Genomic DNA, 17,082 nt, shown 5'->3' with positions numbered 1-17,082 from the left:
GGACTGGGTAAAATTTAACATGCGCTGCCATTTAGATATTTATATATGTAATAAAGCCTCACAAAAGTCTAATAGTTTACTTGTGATTCACTATTGAATTTCCATTTACTCTTTTATGTAAGAAGTGAGAACTAAAAAGAGTACTTAGGGAAGGAATAATGAAATTAAAGTTTTAAGCAGTTTCAGACATCTCAGTTTTGGATCGAATGGTTGTATAACTCTCCATTTAGCTATTGTCTTCACTTTTGTTCTCAGATATTGACGAATGTGCCATTGGATCGCACAATTGCTCTGCTTCCCAGACCTGCTTCAACATCCAAGGAGGCTTTCGTTGCTTGTCATTTGCATGTCCAGACAACTACAGGAGAGTATCGGACACGTAAGTGTGGCCTGCTGATTTTCTTCCCAATCATTTATCACGGAGAACACATGTGGGCTCCAACAGTGAACCTGCTAACGTTGCTAGACCCTGTCCAACCTTACCACACTAATCAGAAGTTTCATAACACTTAAAGGGAAAGTTCACCCCCAAAAAATGAAAATTATTTGATCATTTAAGACCTTTTCAATCCAAGAACAACTAGATGAGTAAAGTAAAAAAAAAAAGCATGTTGCTAGCATGCCTCTAGCATGATCAGCATGTTAACATGTTTTTTAGCATGATTAACATGTTAGCATGTTTTTAACATGATTAGCATGTGCTAATATGTTTTAGCATGATTCGCATGTTATTAACGGGTTACTAGCATGTTTTAGCATGATTAACATGTTATTAGCATATTTCTAGCATCTTGCTAGCATGTTTTTAGCATGATTAGTATGTTTTCAATTAATTATGTCCCTCCATTGAAAGTCCAGGTAACCAAAACACAAAACTGTCAAAAAGATCATAAATGCGACATAAAATCAATCCATATTAATCGAATCATGGTTTAATTCCAGTCTTGTAAAGAAAAATGATAGCTTTATGAACAGATATAATTTAGGCTTTTATGCACATATACATAGAGAATATCACTTATGGTCAGTGTTGGGCTAGTTACTCAAAGAATGCAATATATTACTTATTACTAGTTACTCCTTTCAAAAGTAATATTGTTACTTTACTTATTACTCTCTGGCAACAGTAATTAGTTACACTACTAGTTAAATTACTTTCTTCACACCCCACAGAACTGTGTATCTTCCACATAAAATTCTTCTAGAATGTTACTAAAAACATATTTCTGCCTCATCATTTGACCAAAATCCACATTGTATGGCAGTCAGAAGTTATTACAAACACTCAATAGTGATTGATAGTGATATTCAAGCAGAAGTGTTGTATTCATCTCATAGATTGTCATGTGTAGCTTGAAGCTAATTGTAATTTCTCCGTTACCCATATATGATTATACACTCACTGGCCACTTTATTAGGTACACCTTGCTAGTACCGGGTTGGACCCCCTTTTGCCTTCAGAACTGCCTTAATTCTTTGTGGCATAGATTCAACAAGGTGTTGGAAACATTCCTCAGAGATTTTGGTCCATATTGACATGATAGCATCACGCAGTTGCTGCAGATTTGTCGGCTGCACATCCATGATGCAAATCTCCCGTTCCACCACATCCCAAAGGTGCTCTATTGGATTGAGATCTGGTGACTGTCGAGGCCATTTGAGTAAAGTGAACTCATTGTCATGTTCAAGAAACCTGTCTGAGATGATTTGAGCTTTGTGACATGGTGCATTATACTGCTGGAAGTAGCCATCAGAAGATGGGTACACTGTAGTCGTAAAGGGATGGACATGATCAGCAACAATACTCAGGTGGGCTGTGGCGTTTAAACAATGCTCAGTTGGTACTAAGGGGCCCAAAGTGTGCCAAGAAAATATCCCCCACACCATTACACCACCACCACCAGCCTGAACTGTTGAGACAAGACAGGATGGATCCATGCTTTCATGTTCTTTACACCAAATTCTGACCCTACCATCTGAATGTCGCAAGAGAAATCGAGACTCATCAGACCAGGCAACATTTTCCAATCTTCTATTGTCCAATTTTGGTGCGCTTGTGCGAATTGTAGCCTCCTGTTCTTAGCTGACAGGAGGAGCACCCGGTGTGGTCTTCTGCTGCTGTAGCCCATCTGCTTCAGGGTTCGACGTGTTGTGCGTTCAGAGATGGTATTCTGCATACCTTGGTTGTAACGAGTGGTTATTTGAGTTACTGTTGCCTTTCTATCATCTCTAACCAGTCTGCCCATTCTCCTCTGACCTCTGACATCAACAAGGCATTAAATCCTCTTTCTTCCCCATTCTGATGCTCGTCTTCACCACATCTAGATGCCTAAATGCATTGAGTTGCTGCCATGTGATTGGCTGATTAGCAATTTGTGTTACCAAGCAATTGAACAGGTATACCTAATAAAGTGGCCGGTGAGTGCATTTCATTATGTATTTTATCAAATCACATAAGTTTGTAAGAAACTGTTTAATTTTCCAAAAAGATGTTTATTATAGTAATATAATGTACCACATGCTGATCAGAGGGATGTGGGTGGGATGTAATGCCAGGGTAAAGTACAGGAACTTACACAACAGTGTTCAGATCATCTTTTTTTCTGACAAAATCAATATAATGCAATATTTCCATCTGCTGAATGTAAGCTTTTCCATATTCAAAGCTTTTCTTCTGCACTAGGGACATCACATGCATGTGTGAGTCGTGAAAATTATGAAAATAAATCTAGGAATTATTTGATTGTTGGATTTTAAATCAGCGGGGCAAAAAGTATTATTATTACAGTAACTAAGTTACTAGTAACTAGTTACTGCCCAACACTGTTTATGGTTAACACAGAAGCTTGTGTGTGTTACACAATAGAACAAACCACATTGGTTCACACAGATGTTTACTATATATGATGTGTTCTATATGTGCCGATTATTTTTTAGATGTTAATAAGAGCCTTAATTAAATCTACAGTGATCGTATCTCTTCATAAGACTTGGATTACCTTTCTGTAGCTTTTAAGTTTTGGTTAACTTGACTTCTAATGGGAGTACAGAAACCTCTCAGATTTCATAAAAAATATCTGATTAACCAAAGTCTGGAACAACATAAGGATGAGTTACTGATAAAATAATTGTTATGTTTGGGTGCCCCTTAATGCAAGAAATTAATGATCTTTCAGATTTCATCAAGAAATAAACTTTTATTGCAAAATTGTGAAACTGGAAACCATACAGATGCACATGCACACCTTCTGTACTGGCTCTGTACATCTGCACTGAGCATTAGAGCATAAATGCATTCAATATAGCATCCTTGTGCCATCTGTATTAACGCTGGCTCCTTACAGAGCATGGTTTCTGCTAAGAAAAGGGAATGGAGGCAGATTGTAGTAGTTCAAACACGCACATCTGGCCAGTGTCAGCATGGACTCTGATTGGTGGGAACTCCCACTCACCATCAGCCCTCCTGAGATTTGCAGCTATATAAGAGATTTAACAGCACCTAGCAGTCAGCAGGTCCAAAAACATCTACATTGACTATGATGTGGTCGTTTTAGGAGACAGTATCACCGTATTACTGCTATGTTGCCTATGTTCTGTATATCGTGCTGTACAGCATATTTAGTTAATCTGTGGAACAAGACAATCAAGTGAGGGTGATTCAGGTTGGTTATCCTTATTGATCTAAATCAAAAAAGCCTCCCCATAAGTGTCTGTATGGCTCTTTCAATGTAAGTTGCTTGTTTTATCACCAAGCAGGTAAAAATCACAAATCTGATAATTTAGAAAATTTGTACAATTAGAGGGATCATTCAGCACAAATGTTGTGGGATCAGTTACAGGCTGAAGTTTTATATATCAAATTAGTTTTTTTAAATTCTGCCATATTCTTCCATTCTATCCCATTCTTCCAATGACTTTATTTCTTCTGTTTTATGATGTTTATGTTTAATATTGTGTTATTATTGTTTTATGCTCTATATTTTTAGTTTTGCTTTGTTGCAGTTACCCAAATGTGTTGTACTGACTTTTTCTGTGGAACAGAGATGCTATTTTGAAGAATGTTTAATTTTGTTTAATTTTTTTGAATAAAAGTCAATAAAGTCTACAAATTAAGGTTAGTGCTTCATTGGACCCCACTGACTTTGATTTTATGGAAAAAACAACAGTGAGACATTTTTTTTAATTATCATCTTTTATGTTCCACAGCAGAAAGTCAAACAAATTTGGAACTATGTGATATTTTGGGTTGCACTAGCTCTTTAAGAGAGTCTGTTAATGTCCTAAGATCCATTTTAGATGTTTGACTTTAAAAAGATTTGTTCACTTCCTGAATAAAAATTTCCTGATAATATGCTCACCCCCTCGACCTCACGCATTAGTAGTCACATTGGAAAGGTCACGCGTGACGTATGCCCAGTGTTTACAAAGTGACCGTACAAAGAATGTCAAACGCCCTTTACAAAAAAAAAAGTAAAACAACGATATCGGACGATTAAGAAGTTGCAGGCAAAAGTGAGATGGAGTTTTACACCCCACCCTACCTTTTTGAACCGGAGTAATCAGACGAAGAACTAATCGCCTGTGACCTTTACAGCGTGATTACTTAATGTGCTTCACATCACAGACGCGCATCGCAGAGCTAGTGCAAGATGAGCATTTGTGGTTAAAAAGTATATAAATTAGTATTTTTCTTAGAAAATGACCAATTGTTTTGCTAGATAAAACCCTTATTCCTTGGCTGGGTTCATGTAGAGCCCTTTGAAGCTGCATTGAACCTGCAGTTTGGACCTTCAACCCATTGAAGTCCACTATATGGAGAAAAATCTTTGAATGTTTTCCTCAGAAATCTTAATTTATTTTCGACTAATGAAAGAAAGACATAAACATCTTGGATGACACGGGGGTGAATAAATCAACAGGGAATTTTTATTCTGGAAGTGAACTAATCCTTTAAAGCATGAATTCAGCCAGGGTCCTTGCAGAACAAACTCTTAGGCTGATGATACACACCAACTTTTTGAGCAATGTTGCTGGGCAACTTTGGGAAATGTTACCGTCAACAGGCAACCAGGTGAGACACAGGGTCCATGACCGATCTAAAATATTCAGATGGAAATATGTTTCCCATTTTCAATGGGAAAGTGCCCAAGCAACATTGCTCAAAAAAGTTGCCCAGCAAAATTGCTCAAAAAGTTGGTGTGTATCATCAGCCTTACACGTTCAATTGACCAAAACTCTGACCTCTCCCATGCTTTTAGACGCTGCGAGCGAGGAAGTTGCCCCAACATCCAGCAATGCCAGACCATGCCATTACGGATCACGTACTACCAGCTAAGCTTCCAGACCAACATCGTCATCCCAGCTCAGATCTTCCGCATCGGACCCTCGCCTGCCTACTCGGGCGACAACATCATCATCAGCATCCCGCGCGGAAACGAGGAAGGCTACTTCAGCACACGGAAGCTCAACAGCTTCATGGGTGCTGTGTACCTGCACCGGCAGGTACGGGAGCCGCGGGACTTCCTCATCGACGTAGAGATGAAGCTGCTGCGTCAAGGAACTTTCACAACTTTCCTGGCCCGCATCTACGTGTTCATCACAGCAAACTCCATGTGATATTACTCTCATCTAACGACGCCTTTGATTCCGCATGGTGCTAAACTCTTCAAGCTTTTGCCTTGAAGTTGTTTGTCATCTGGCAGATATTTGACGGATTTTGCTCTGAGAGACTTTGGGACTCTCCCACTGGGATCCAACTGCTTGTTTTTAGTAGAGTGAGAACAAACAGGATGGAGTACAGAGACTAACAGAAACATTTGGCTTTTAAAAGTCCTAGTTTTTTCCTCTTCAAAGTATTGAAAGTACTCTACACCAGATGCTATTTATACTGTACCAATTTATCTTGATTGCCTAAAACGACTTTTTATAGCACTTCATTACTTTTCTAACAACACTATGTTTCTCCTCGGGGGTTGGAATAGCAGAGCTGAGGTAGAGTTACACATTTGTAATGGCTGTCACAATAGGCCAAACGTCTAATCATTTCACAGCTCATTTGAAACAACTAATAACTGTATTTGAAAATGTATCCACGATAATTCACATGAGTACCTCAGACCACACCAGCCTGCGAAAGAGAACATTGTACGATAATGTCTGTAATCATTGCGTTAAATAATTGCAATTTAAAAGGTGTATGACTGTTATGTTTGTTGTATGTTCCCATTGTAGCTCTTGGTGCTAATATACCATTTTGGAAATGATACATGAAGAGTGTGTGAGCTCCAAAGCAGCACTAAAAACGTTTCATTGTTATACGTCTTTTCGTATGTCTGTACTTAGTAATACTGGACCTATTTTGATGTATTACTGTCTTGAAAATCCATCTCAGGGTAAAAGCATAAAAATCATCTCGATATACTCTCACGCACAGCATATTTGAAATCCTAACACAATTCTACTCATTACTGAGAAACATATTGGGTATCAACATAAGTGTTTCAGAGTCATTAAATTCATGGAAGAACCAAACGCATCAGTATAATAATGCAGTACATATTATCTGCCTTACTGGATTCAATTATTCAATAAAGAACCATTAATCCTTATATTAGTATCTTAGTGATTACTTGAGATACTTGTCACTTCGTTTGTTTGTTCTGTTTGATTATTTTATTAAAAGTAAAAGATCCCCTCCTAGTGGTGAGAAGAGGATCTGTTGCTTGTGTCCTGAGGCTCACTTTGCTTTCGGCATGTTGCATTAGCTATAAACGACCATAAAATTGTATGATACAATTTCACTAGTAACAAAGCATTTTATTGTACTATCAAATGCATTTAAAGTCAATTTCAGTGCATGTTATTAAAAAGAAAAAAAAAAAGCTTGAAAGCCTTTTAATCAAAAAGCAGTAACTTGCTCTTCCTCTGAAAGGACTTTTCTTTGTGGACTTTTGGGAATGTTAGTCAATAACCTATGGAAGCTCTGTTTCTGCCACAGAATATAAAAAAGGATAAAAATTTAAATTCTGTATCTCTCACAATGTTGACTTTTTATCTCACAACTCTTTTTTTTTTTTCTCACAATTGCAAATTTATATTTCACAATTTATATTTCACACTTCAGACATTTCTTCTCAGAATTGAGATACAAACTCAACTGAAAAAAAGTCAATTGTGAGATATTACTTTTATCGCAATTACTTTTATAAAGTTGCAATTACCCTTATTGTTTTTATTTTATGGCTAAAACTAAATTGTGAGATGTAAACTTGGAATTCTGTGAAAAAAAGTGATAAACATGCAATTTTTATATCTCGCAAGCTGAGAAAAATAATATCTTGCTGAGAAAAGAGTCAGATGGTCAATGCGACTGCAATAAAATAATAGCCAATTGCTTTAGCAAATTCTCATTCAGTTTGATTCCATTCTGGTAAAAGCCACTTTGCACAATCTAATTAAATATCAGTGGATAAAAACTGTCAACACCATATTTTCTCATTAAATGTCCTGTTTCTCTCAGAAATACATTATAATACACATGTAAAATGAGTTGCAAACAGCATTTCACATTCAAGAAATGGCTTAAAGACCAAAAGCAACTCTGTCTTATGTGTTGGTATTTATATTGGAAAGGTGGGCTGCTTTCAGCTTTTGGAACAGCCTGGAGAGTCGAGGTGCTTTGCTCTTTACTCCTCTCATTGTGCTTTCCATCGCAATTCTCATCAGACCTCAGCGCTATCATTTTCTGTCGCACCCTGGAGGCCGCTCAACCCTGCCTTTCATTGTGTAGGTATCGGAAAAGGGTGTGCATTGTTCAAAGCTGGCAGCATGGTCGTGTATGTAGTACATCCCTACAGATAACCTCTGGCTGCTATCGGCTAAGTGGGATGAATGATACGATTCGTCAGCACACCGTAAATCACACCTAAACTAGCCTGTTTTTTATTTTTATTTTTAAACACCAGTCAGGAAGTATGTGTGTAATTGCTGTCGAGAGCATATTTATACCTAATAATGGCTTTAATAAAAATTACTAAATATCAAAACAATTTAAAAAAGATTCATATATCACTCTGACAGTAATATGGCCATAGATCACTTAGTTGCAACAAGTTCTATTTGATGGTGTCGCACGGATGGCCCCTGTCTTCCCTTTCGACAGTTGAGCCTCAAACACTTCCGCCCATTGAGATGCCATCCTACACACACTTAGGAGTGTGCTGCTTCTTACAGATTATCGTCTTCCCTCTTCATGTTTATCAGTGAGGCTAAATATACATTATTGTGTTTTTGGGAAACAGAAGTTCAGCCCAAGGAGGGGAAGCCACTGAGAGACACATTGGCTATTTCTATGATAAAGATGCTCACAGGAAGTTATGAACTTTGTAATAATATTCACACCAAGTCTTAATGATTCATTTACATTGTCACCAATATAATTTTGGGCGTTAAACAGGCTTTATACAGTGGAAAAAAAAAATTTATTATTATTTTTTTTTTTAAATGTATGAATGTCATTGTAAACCATTTTTATTTTTGCATTACAGTATGTTAAAGCCCTTCTCAGAGCCACCATCTCTTTCCGAGCCTTTTTTCCATTTTTTTCCTTAAGTGCACAGGTGTAGTTTGTCAGTCTTAAGTTTGAACAAAGTATCTATTGTTTTATATTTTAAAACTCATAAAATGTATTTTTAGTGAAATGTTTAGATTGGAAAGAGCATACTGCCATTACTTACTATTTCTGCCATATATTTATTTTAACAGTAGTATACTAGTGTGTTCAGTGAATCAGATTAAGTGAATGATTAATTGACTCTTAAGACTCATAAAGTCATTTGTCGCCACTTACTGGTAAATGATGCAAAATGGCAAAAAGGCAAACTGACCGTCTGTCCTTTGTCTCTTTTATATTACATGTTCATACTGATATAGATTTTTTTTAAATGTTATGTAAAATGCATATCTGAGATCTGCAAGTGCTTGTGCCAAAAATACAAGTTAATTACTGAAGTGTATAATTTACTGTGCTATCCGAATGCCCTTCAGCAGCATCTGCTTGATTCTTTGATGCAAATCAACCAAAATTTACATCTTTAATCTGTGGGCCTTCAGCTTCACAATTTAATTAAATTCAAGTTTATTTGTATAGCGCTTTTTACGATACTAATCGTTGCAAAACAGCTCTACAGGAATTTAAGTTTCCACAATATATTTATATATTGCAGAACCTTAATATGTTTGATTTATGGCAAAATTTGGTAATTCTGTATGTTGTATGAGCATTGGCATCCTCTGAAGAAGAATTTAGTTCTTTTCACCCTTGAAGCTTACTTGTTCTTCATCCTTGCCTCCAATCAATGAAACTAGTAAACCATTTGAGTTCAGTCAATATGAACTTAAAAAGGTAGTAATTAAATGAAATTGAATTGCACAAAGGCGGTTTCTGTGTGAGTGTGTGTAGGAAGCTGGTACTCACACCGAGCTACCCTTTAATCCCAAACGGCAATCTGAAGATAAAAGGCGGGATCATTACCTGTGCATGGTCAGCTGGGTCAAATCGAAGGCTTTCATCAGTGCCTGGTCACAAGTGTTATACTTCAAACACCTTGGAGTTAGACATCGGTTCCCCTCAGATGACCTTCCCATGCTCCTCAGGTCAGCATTAAAGCATGATTCTTAATTGCTTTGGCTGTTGGCACTGTCATTGATGGGCCGTCTGGCTGACTAACATCAGAACAAGAGCGTCACTATCTGTTTATGTCCGCTTTCATCAATCAGTCTGCATGGTAGTGATGACAGAAACATGCAGGATGTTGGAATCCATCCAAACTAATTTACAAATTCAACAAATACAATTTATTTTGTTGTTGTTTTGAGTAAATGCCATATTATCTAGACGTTTCTTATTTATTTAATCAGTTGAGTAAATGAATGAATGACTCGGACAGTCAGTTGTTTTGTTTCAAAATTAATATACAGTTTTGAACAAATTTGGTGATGAGTTTTCGGCTCAAGGTCTGCATTTAAAGTCACACCAGAGGTGTTCAACTGAGATTAGGACTTTGCTTTATGCAGACCAGTCAAGTTCTTCCACACTGACTCAATCAATCATTTCTTTTTGAACCTTGCCTTATACACAGAGGCACTGTCATGTTAGAATAGAAAAGGGTTCTGTCCAAACTGTTGAAATAACATTAGAAGCACACAATTCCCTAGAATATCATTATATGCTTAAACATTAAGATTTGTTCTCATGGAAATTACTAAAGTAGTCAAACCTGTTCATTAGAAGGGGGTGACCCAATACTTTTGGCAATATAGTGTATATATAAAAGGTTTAAACGTTTTAGATGTATCTGAATCCATCAGTGTCCATATACAGTACATCCATAACTAAACGATTTAAACACATTTTGTCTTTGTTTTGAAGGAAAGTTTTAAAATGGCAAGATATATTACATTTATCTTGGAAGTTGTTTTCTCTAAATCCACTGAGACAGAATTATAATAATGCTCAGATTATAAAGAGAGAGGGATTTGCTTTAAAGGGCAGTATGTTCATTTAATTACTATCCTGTGGCTGGTGAAGGAATGCTCACTTGCACAACACACTTGCGTAACCTGTTTTAGTGTCAGCCCATCAAATATTATATGCTCACATTTTCCATTCCAGCATGAGCAAAAAACACAGTGTCGGTATAAAAACATCAGAGAGCACAGAGTTCAAACCTTTGACTCACTGTAGGGTATCAATATCTTCTAGGATCAAAAATTGTAATAAAAACAAAGATATAGAGTCAGCTTTTGGTATAATGACTAGTCATTTTGGCTGTTTTGTCCATCTAGAGAGCTTTGTTATATGGTTTTTATCTGTGTTTAACATAGCAACACCAGTAAACCCTATGCGTGAGAATAATCCATTTGTTTGTTATGTTTTAATTAAACAGGGATACTCCGTTTTATCTTCCTCACAAAGCATTCATTTGTTACATAATATTTCTTTCAAGCATACCTTTGTGTTTTACAATAATCCATAATAATTAATCTAAAACACAGCTACAGTAAAGTCATGTTGTGTCAGATACAAGCAGTAAGTCAGGGCTCCCATTTGATTTGTATCTCTTTGTAATAGGTATAATTACACCAATTTCAGTGGAGGTAGTGAAATATTATTCTTGGAGAGGGCCATAGTGGAGCCAAAAAAAAAAGAAAATCCCCTAATTTACACAAGTCTGTATTTTTTTTTTTTAAGGATACAAGATGGTATTCTGAATAGAAAAGCGTATTACACAATGAGAACAGTTTATCTGTTATCAAAAGCATTTGCAACATGCCATATTAAATAAAGAAGAGACTCTCTCAAGTCACTACATGAAGAACATCCCAAAGATGAAATCAGAGAACTGGAAAGCAGACTGTGCATTTATTCACATTTTATACACTTAGATGTAAGAGATGGCTAGCAAAAAATGTAAAATAATAATTGCATTTGTTATTATTATTAATCATAATTTAATAAACAATATGTATTATTAATTGTTATTTAATATAAAAATATATAATAATATAATTAACATAATTTATATGATATCGCAAGTATCTCATTGTATTTCTAAACATTAAAAAAAAAAAAAAAAAAAAAAACTTACCTAATTGTCTTTCCCGCCATACTCTAACAGAAACATGTGGGACACTAAATATTACATTTTTTGGTCATTAAAATTTGATTAACACTTGTGTAGACCAAAAGTGTACAATATTGCGCTGTTGTGGTGAGGGTGTGCATGAGAGTGTGGTCTGCAGAAGTCGTGGTATTGAGAGCGCTGTACATTCACTCCCCCCACCTACAATTCCTACCAGCCTGAGACTAGAACTTGCAACCTTTGGATTATGAGTCCGCCTCTCTAACCATTAGGCCACGACTTCCCCGTGTGTGTATTTATTTGTGTGTGTGTGTGCGCGCATGCGTGCGTGTGTGTGCAATTGCCATCATCTCAGATGCAATTCTGGAATCAAATCTCAGCTTGGTTTTCACTTGTGTTTGCTGGTCGGTGTTTCATGATTCCCTGTATTGTTCGTGGTAGGCCGATAAAGCCACCACGTAAACCTTCAGAGTGGAGTGAGTAACCCCTGCGGAGAAACGGGCCTGCAGGGACTCAAGCACTGTCTTATGTAAACATCACGGTGCAATTTAGATCGTTAATCTTGAGGCATTTATAGGTACGCGTGCAAACAAGCATATGATACACATAACGGTTCTGATAAGCATGTAAACAGCTGTCAAAACAATCGTAATCACATTAATTCACACAAGAAGCAGCAATTGCTGAATTGCGATCATTGTACGCAAGCATACAGTATTGCCGTTAATACCTGAAGTCCGTGATCAACTTAAACTGCAACAATACCCAAAGGTATTAACAATAAAGATAAGAACATTTAAACTTACTTCTAGCTGCATGCACAAACTGAAAATAAACTTGTGGAGAATACTCATTAACTCCGCACTAAACTTTCTGATGCAACGCATCAGAACTACTTACAGATGACGCTAAACCTGTAGTGATTCGTAGTTCCAGCTGTCAATTGAAAACCCACCAATGGCATTCCCTTTCCATTTTTAGTTATCACAGTCCTTCACAACACGAAGCCTCGCCATCTGTACCATAGCGTCCAGTCCAGAGGAGCTGGAGGAACTAGAGGGGCATAGCGCTGACTCTTGTATCGCAAAGCCAAAAACCTCCATATCTGTTTCACCACCACGGGTGAAGCATCCATTCCCTGGGCCTCGGCCCGTCTCGACAGGATGTCTGCTCCCTGAAATACCCAGGGATATAGTACGGCTCTCAGCGAGCGAAGTTAGCCTGGGACCACACGAGGATCTGATGCGCCAGCCATATAAGGGGCGCGAACGCAGACCTCCCCGGTGGTTGATGTAAGAGACCACCGCTGTGCTGTCGGTGCGCACCAACACATGGTGATCTCTTAGGTCTGGGAGAAAGTGCTTGAGTGCACGAAACGCGGCCAATATTCCCAAACAATTGATATGCCACATTAGGTGGCGACTGCTCCACAGACCGCGGGCAGGGTGGCCACTCATGACCGCTCCCCAACCGGTGAGGGATGCGTCCGTCGCTAGCATTATGCTGCGACAAGGAGCTCCCAGCACCGGGCCCTCAGACAAGAACCAAGCTTGGCTCCACATGTCTAAGGCACGTAGGCATCGCCGCGTGACCTTGATCATGCGAAGCGGGTTTCCCCTCGGGGAGAACCCCTTGGTCTTGAGCCACCACTGTAGGGGCCTCATGTACAGCAGGCCAAAAGGTATCACTCTGGACGCAGCTGCCATGAGCCCCAGCAATTCTGAAACTGCTTGACAGTGAGTGACTGGCCCTCTTTCACTCTCTTGACTGAGGTGAGGATCGACTCGATCCGAGCAGGAGACATACGTGCCTGCATCGTGGTCGAATCCCACACCACGCCTAGATAAGTGGTTTTCTATACTGGAGAAAGCACACTTTCTTGGCGTGCAGTCTCAACCCCTTCATGTGCGCGAGAACGACATCTCGATGCCGAATCGCCACCTGCTCTGATCGAGCTAGAATCAACCAATCGTTGATGTAAAAGTGCGGGGTGAGAGTGCAAGGCCAATGAGAAGAACCCGATATTGGTAAGCTTTGCCCCCAAAAGCAAACCTCAGGAACCTCCCGTGAAAGGGAGGGATGGAGATGTGAAATATGCGTCCTTAGATCTATCGTGACAAACCAGTCTTCAGACTTGGCCTGAGACACGACTGAAGAGTGTAAGCACCCTGAACTTCGGTCACATGACTGAGCGGTTCAACTGACGCAGATCTACCTGTAGAACCCGGGCTCTCTTCCGTGAGGAGGGACCACCTCGATGGCCTCCTCAAGAGAGTGTCTACTTCCTGTTCCGTGATCAGAGCCTGCTGGGGGCCCACGCATGTGGGAATCACCCCAGTGAAAGGCGTTGGCGGAGCGCCGAACTGAATACAAAAGCCTTTCTCTACAGTACGCAGGACCCAATGAGATCCATTTGGCAGTAGTTTCCACGCTGCCTAAATGGTCTACTAAGGGAACCAGTCTCTCGAGACTGGCCTCTGATGTACTCAGAGCTGCTGGCACCAGGCGCTCTAAAGACCCCCGCAGGGGTGGCGAGCTTCTCAGCTCCGCTACACTTCGGGGCGGAAGAAACTGAGAACATCGCTTGCTGGAGCCAGCTGTGCCCTGGAACTCTGGCAGGGTTAGCAGACTGGTCTCCCGAGGGCACTGGGGGGGAGACGGACACCGTATAATGAGGTGTAACCCGCTCTGCCCCAGAGGGGTCTGTCCTTGTAAGTCCTGGCCATAGCATCAGGACTGCCTCAGCCTCAGCCCCCTAATGAACGACGATCCTCAGACCCGCGTCATTCCTAGGAAGATCAGGCTGATAGAACCCAGACCCTGCAAGGCAGGACCCAAAGAGACACATTGGCAGTAGTTTCCACGCTGCCTAAATGGTCTACTAAGGGAACCAGTCTCTCGAGACTGGCCTCTGGTGTACTCAGAGCTGCTGGCACCAGGAGCTCTAGAGACCCCCGCAGGGGAGGCGATCTTCTCAGCTCCGCTACACTTCGGGGCGGAAGAGATTGAGAACATTGCTTGCTGGAGCCAGCTGCGCCCTGGAACCCTGGCAGGGTTGGCAGACTGGTCTCCCGAGGGCACTGGGGGGAGACGGACGCCCGTAGGGCTTCTTGGCCGAGGACCCCTTAGACTTAAGAACGGTCCGCAGAGCCGGCTTAGCCTTAGAGGTCCCCAACCCGGAGCGTTTGCCACCACGGCCCCACCTCGGTGGGGTACGAGTAGCCACGCTCTGTTTTGTGCCTCTCTGAAGAGGGGCTGGCACGCGGCGAGGGCTGCTCCCGCCCAGCAACCCCCTGAGCTAGAGATAAGCGAGGGAGAAACCGCTGAAACGCTGCCGCCTGTGCGCGACACTGATATGAATGAGAATACATAATGCATGGGTCGCCTCAGCAACGCGCGCAGCAACAGCGAGCTCTCACTCAAAGGGGGAAGAACAACACACGCGGGCTTCCACGAGCGAGAGCGCTAGATCTGGGGAATGCAGGAGGAGATAGGGCGAACCCGTCTCCAACCCGTTCGCCAGGCCCAGATCCATGTTGCGATCCCCGCAATCTCACTCGCCGCCGTGCCTCAGCAGCGGCGGGAATGCGAGATGTACAGCTGGGAGAAGCACAATCAGCCCCTTTTCTTTTTCTTTTTTTCTTTTTTTAGAGCTGATTGCGCGCCGTTCTCATTTATAATATGCTTGTGCAAACACTGTTTCATCGATGCGCTCGGAGGAAGACAGGTCTAGGGAAGGGAAGAAGATAGGGGCTCGCCCGTCTTCATTCAACGCTAGTGAAAACTCACTCCTCTCTTTTTCTTTTTCAAAGAGAGCCTTCAGAGAGCAGGCATACACAATGAAAAAAGCTCACAAAACGGGCAGTCAGCTCCCTCGAGAGCTGAATCTGCGTGCTCTGCTCTCAAGCAGACCACACACAGACTGCGTGTATCCCAAGCAGTGATATAAAGTGTGCAGGGAGGAACACACAGCCCGTAATGCGATCTGCTATCGCTCCAGTGCTTGCACATATTGCTGGAGCCTATTTCAAGTGATTGTGCCAGGACAAACAACACTAAATAAGACTCACAACACAAATCGACAGACACACAGACTGAGTAGCGGTTGCTGAATGACAATAAGCAAACGCCGGCACCACCGCACGTGCTTTTATGCTTCCCGGTCGGTGACGTCACCCGCCTATGACGTCTCGCCCATCCATTGGACAGATTACACTCTAGTTCAGAGCGCGGTCACGCTGAAGGCGTTCCCTAGCGTCATCGACGCAGTTCGAGTTCTTGGAAGGGAACCACAGTTACCGTGGTAAAAGCATGGCAAAGTGTGTCAAGTTTGTGTTTTAACTTCAAATATGACAGTAAAACCACAGTTACCCAGCACGGCCACGGCCCTAGCCTATTAGAATTACCGGCCGGAGTCCGACCCGAGCCCGTCTTTTTTTCCCTCTTCTCCTAAAACAGTTTATACTACTGTTTCGGCTATTAAAATAGTTCAGTTTTGTGTGTAATGGCAAAATTATTATATTTCGTTTTGTTTTTTTATTAAGTTAATTTAGAAAAACGTTTGGAGCATTTTCGTTCGTTAAATAGCCTATAAGTTTTTGTTTTTTAAAGTAACGACCAAGCGGCCAGCAGCATTAGCTGATCATAGCCTATGTTTGATCAATTTAGCCTTCTCATATCATCACGACTTGCCTAAAATAAAATCTATAGATATACTAAAACAGTTCAAGCATATTGTTTAAACGTTAAACCTGCGCTATAATAATAATATGCGCTAGCCTATATGTAAGTTTGTGCGGAGAGTGGAAGCTAAAGCGCGCTCTGCAGGACATGGAGGCACCAGCTTTGGATTTTTTTCAGTGAAAACAAATTAAAATAGCCTACGCCGTCATTTTTTTATTTTTTGATAAAGGTAAGAGTAATACATCATTCGGCCCTGTAAAAGGTCTACTTGTATTCGTGTGCACTCGCAATACCAACAAAATGTAGCCTAGTTCTTTGATAAAACAAAGAAAACAAACATGATGCGTTTTCTGCCGTCTTGAACAGAAGCGCTTCACAAAAATGAACCGAAGCTTAGCGAATACATGCCTCACAGACATGATAAATATATCTATAGAAAGCTTTAAATTATCACTTAACGAAATAAAAAAATTGAAAACAAAAACTCTTATATTATAATCTTAATCATAATCAATAAAGATGCCTTTCTCTCTAAAGGTGCATCTAATGAGGAGACGGCGAGGATCAGCAACTTCATCCTTGCAGGGACTCAGAAAACATTAGTTTATTAGTAAATAATTCAAATATCTCCTTACTATTTCCCACAGACACATTCATGGTTATGTTTGCTGGGGTTTTGCAGCAAGCTTTAGCCTATTGCATGCATTTGAACTGCACTGAAGTCACTTGCGCACGCTGCTGCTGCGGGACACTAAAC

General features: G+C 40.4%; 1 protein-coding gene across 4 annotated transcripts in view; it reads left to right on the top strand.

Moving 5' to 3' along the window:
- Positions 1 to 6,712, top strand: part of LOC306855365 (fibulin-2-like) — a 66,756-nt gene extending 60,044 nt beyond the window's left edge. For 2 of the 4 annotated variants that reach the window (XM_079394021.1, XM_079394020.1), the window contains exons 17-18: positions 256 to 379; positions 5,259 to 6,712. In XM_079394021.1, coding sequence (XP_079250147.1) covers positions 256 to 379; positions 5,259 to 5,616 — 482 coding nt within the window. In that variant the 3' untranslated portion in view covers positions 5,617 to 6,712. The remainder of the gene's footprint in view (positions 1 to 255; positions 380 to 5,258) is intronic. The other 2 variants (XM_079394023.1, XM_079394022.1) reach the window with 1 other exon arrangement.
- Positions 6,713 to 17,082: the final 10,370 nt, after the last annotated feature.

The sequence above is a fragment of the Barbus barbus genome, assembly GCF_936440315.1.
Source record: "Barbus barbus genome assembly, chromosome: 35".
NCBI lineage: Eukaryota > Metazoa > Chordata > Actinopteri > Cypriniformes > Cyprinidae > Barbus > Barbus barbus.
This window is presented reverse-complemented; position numbering and strand designations above follow the sequence as displayed.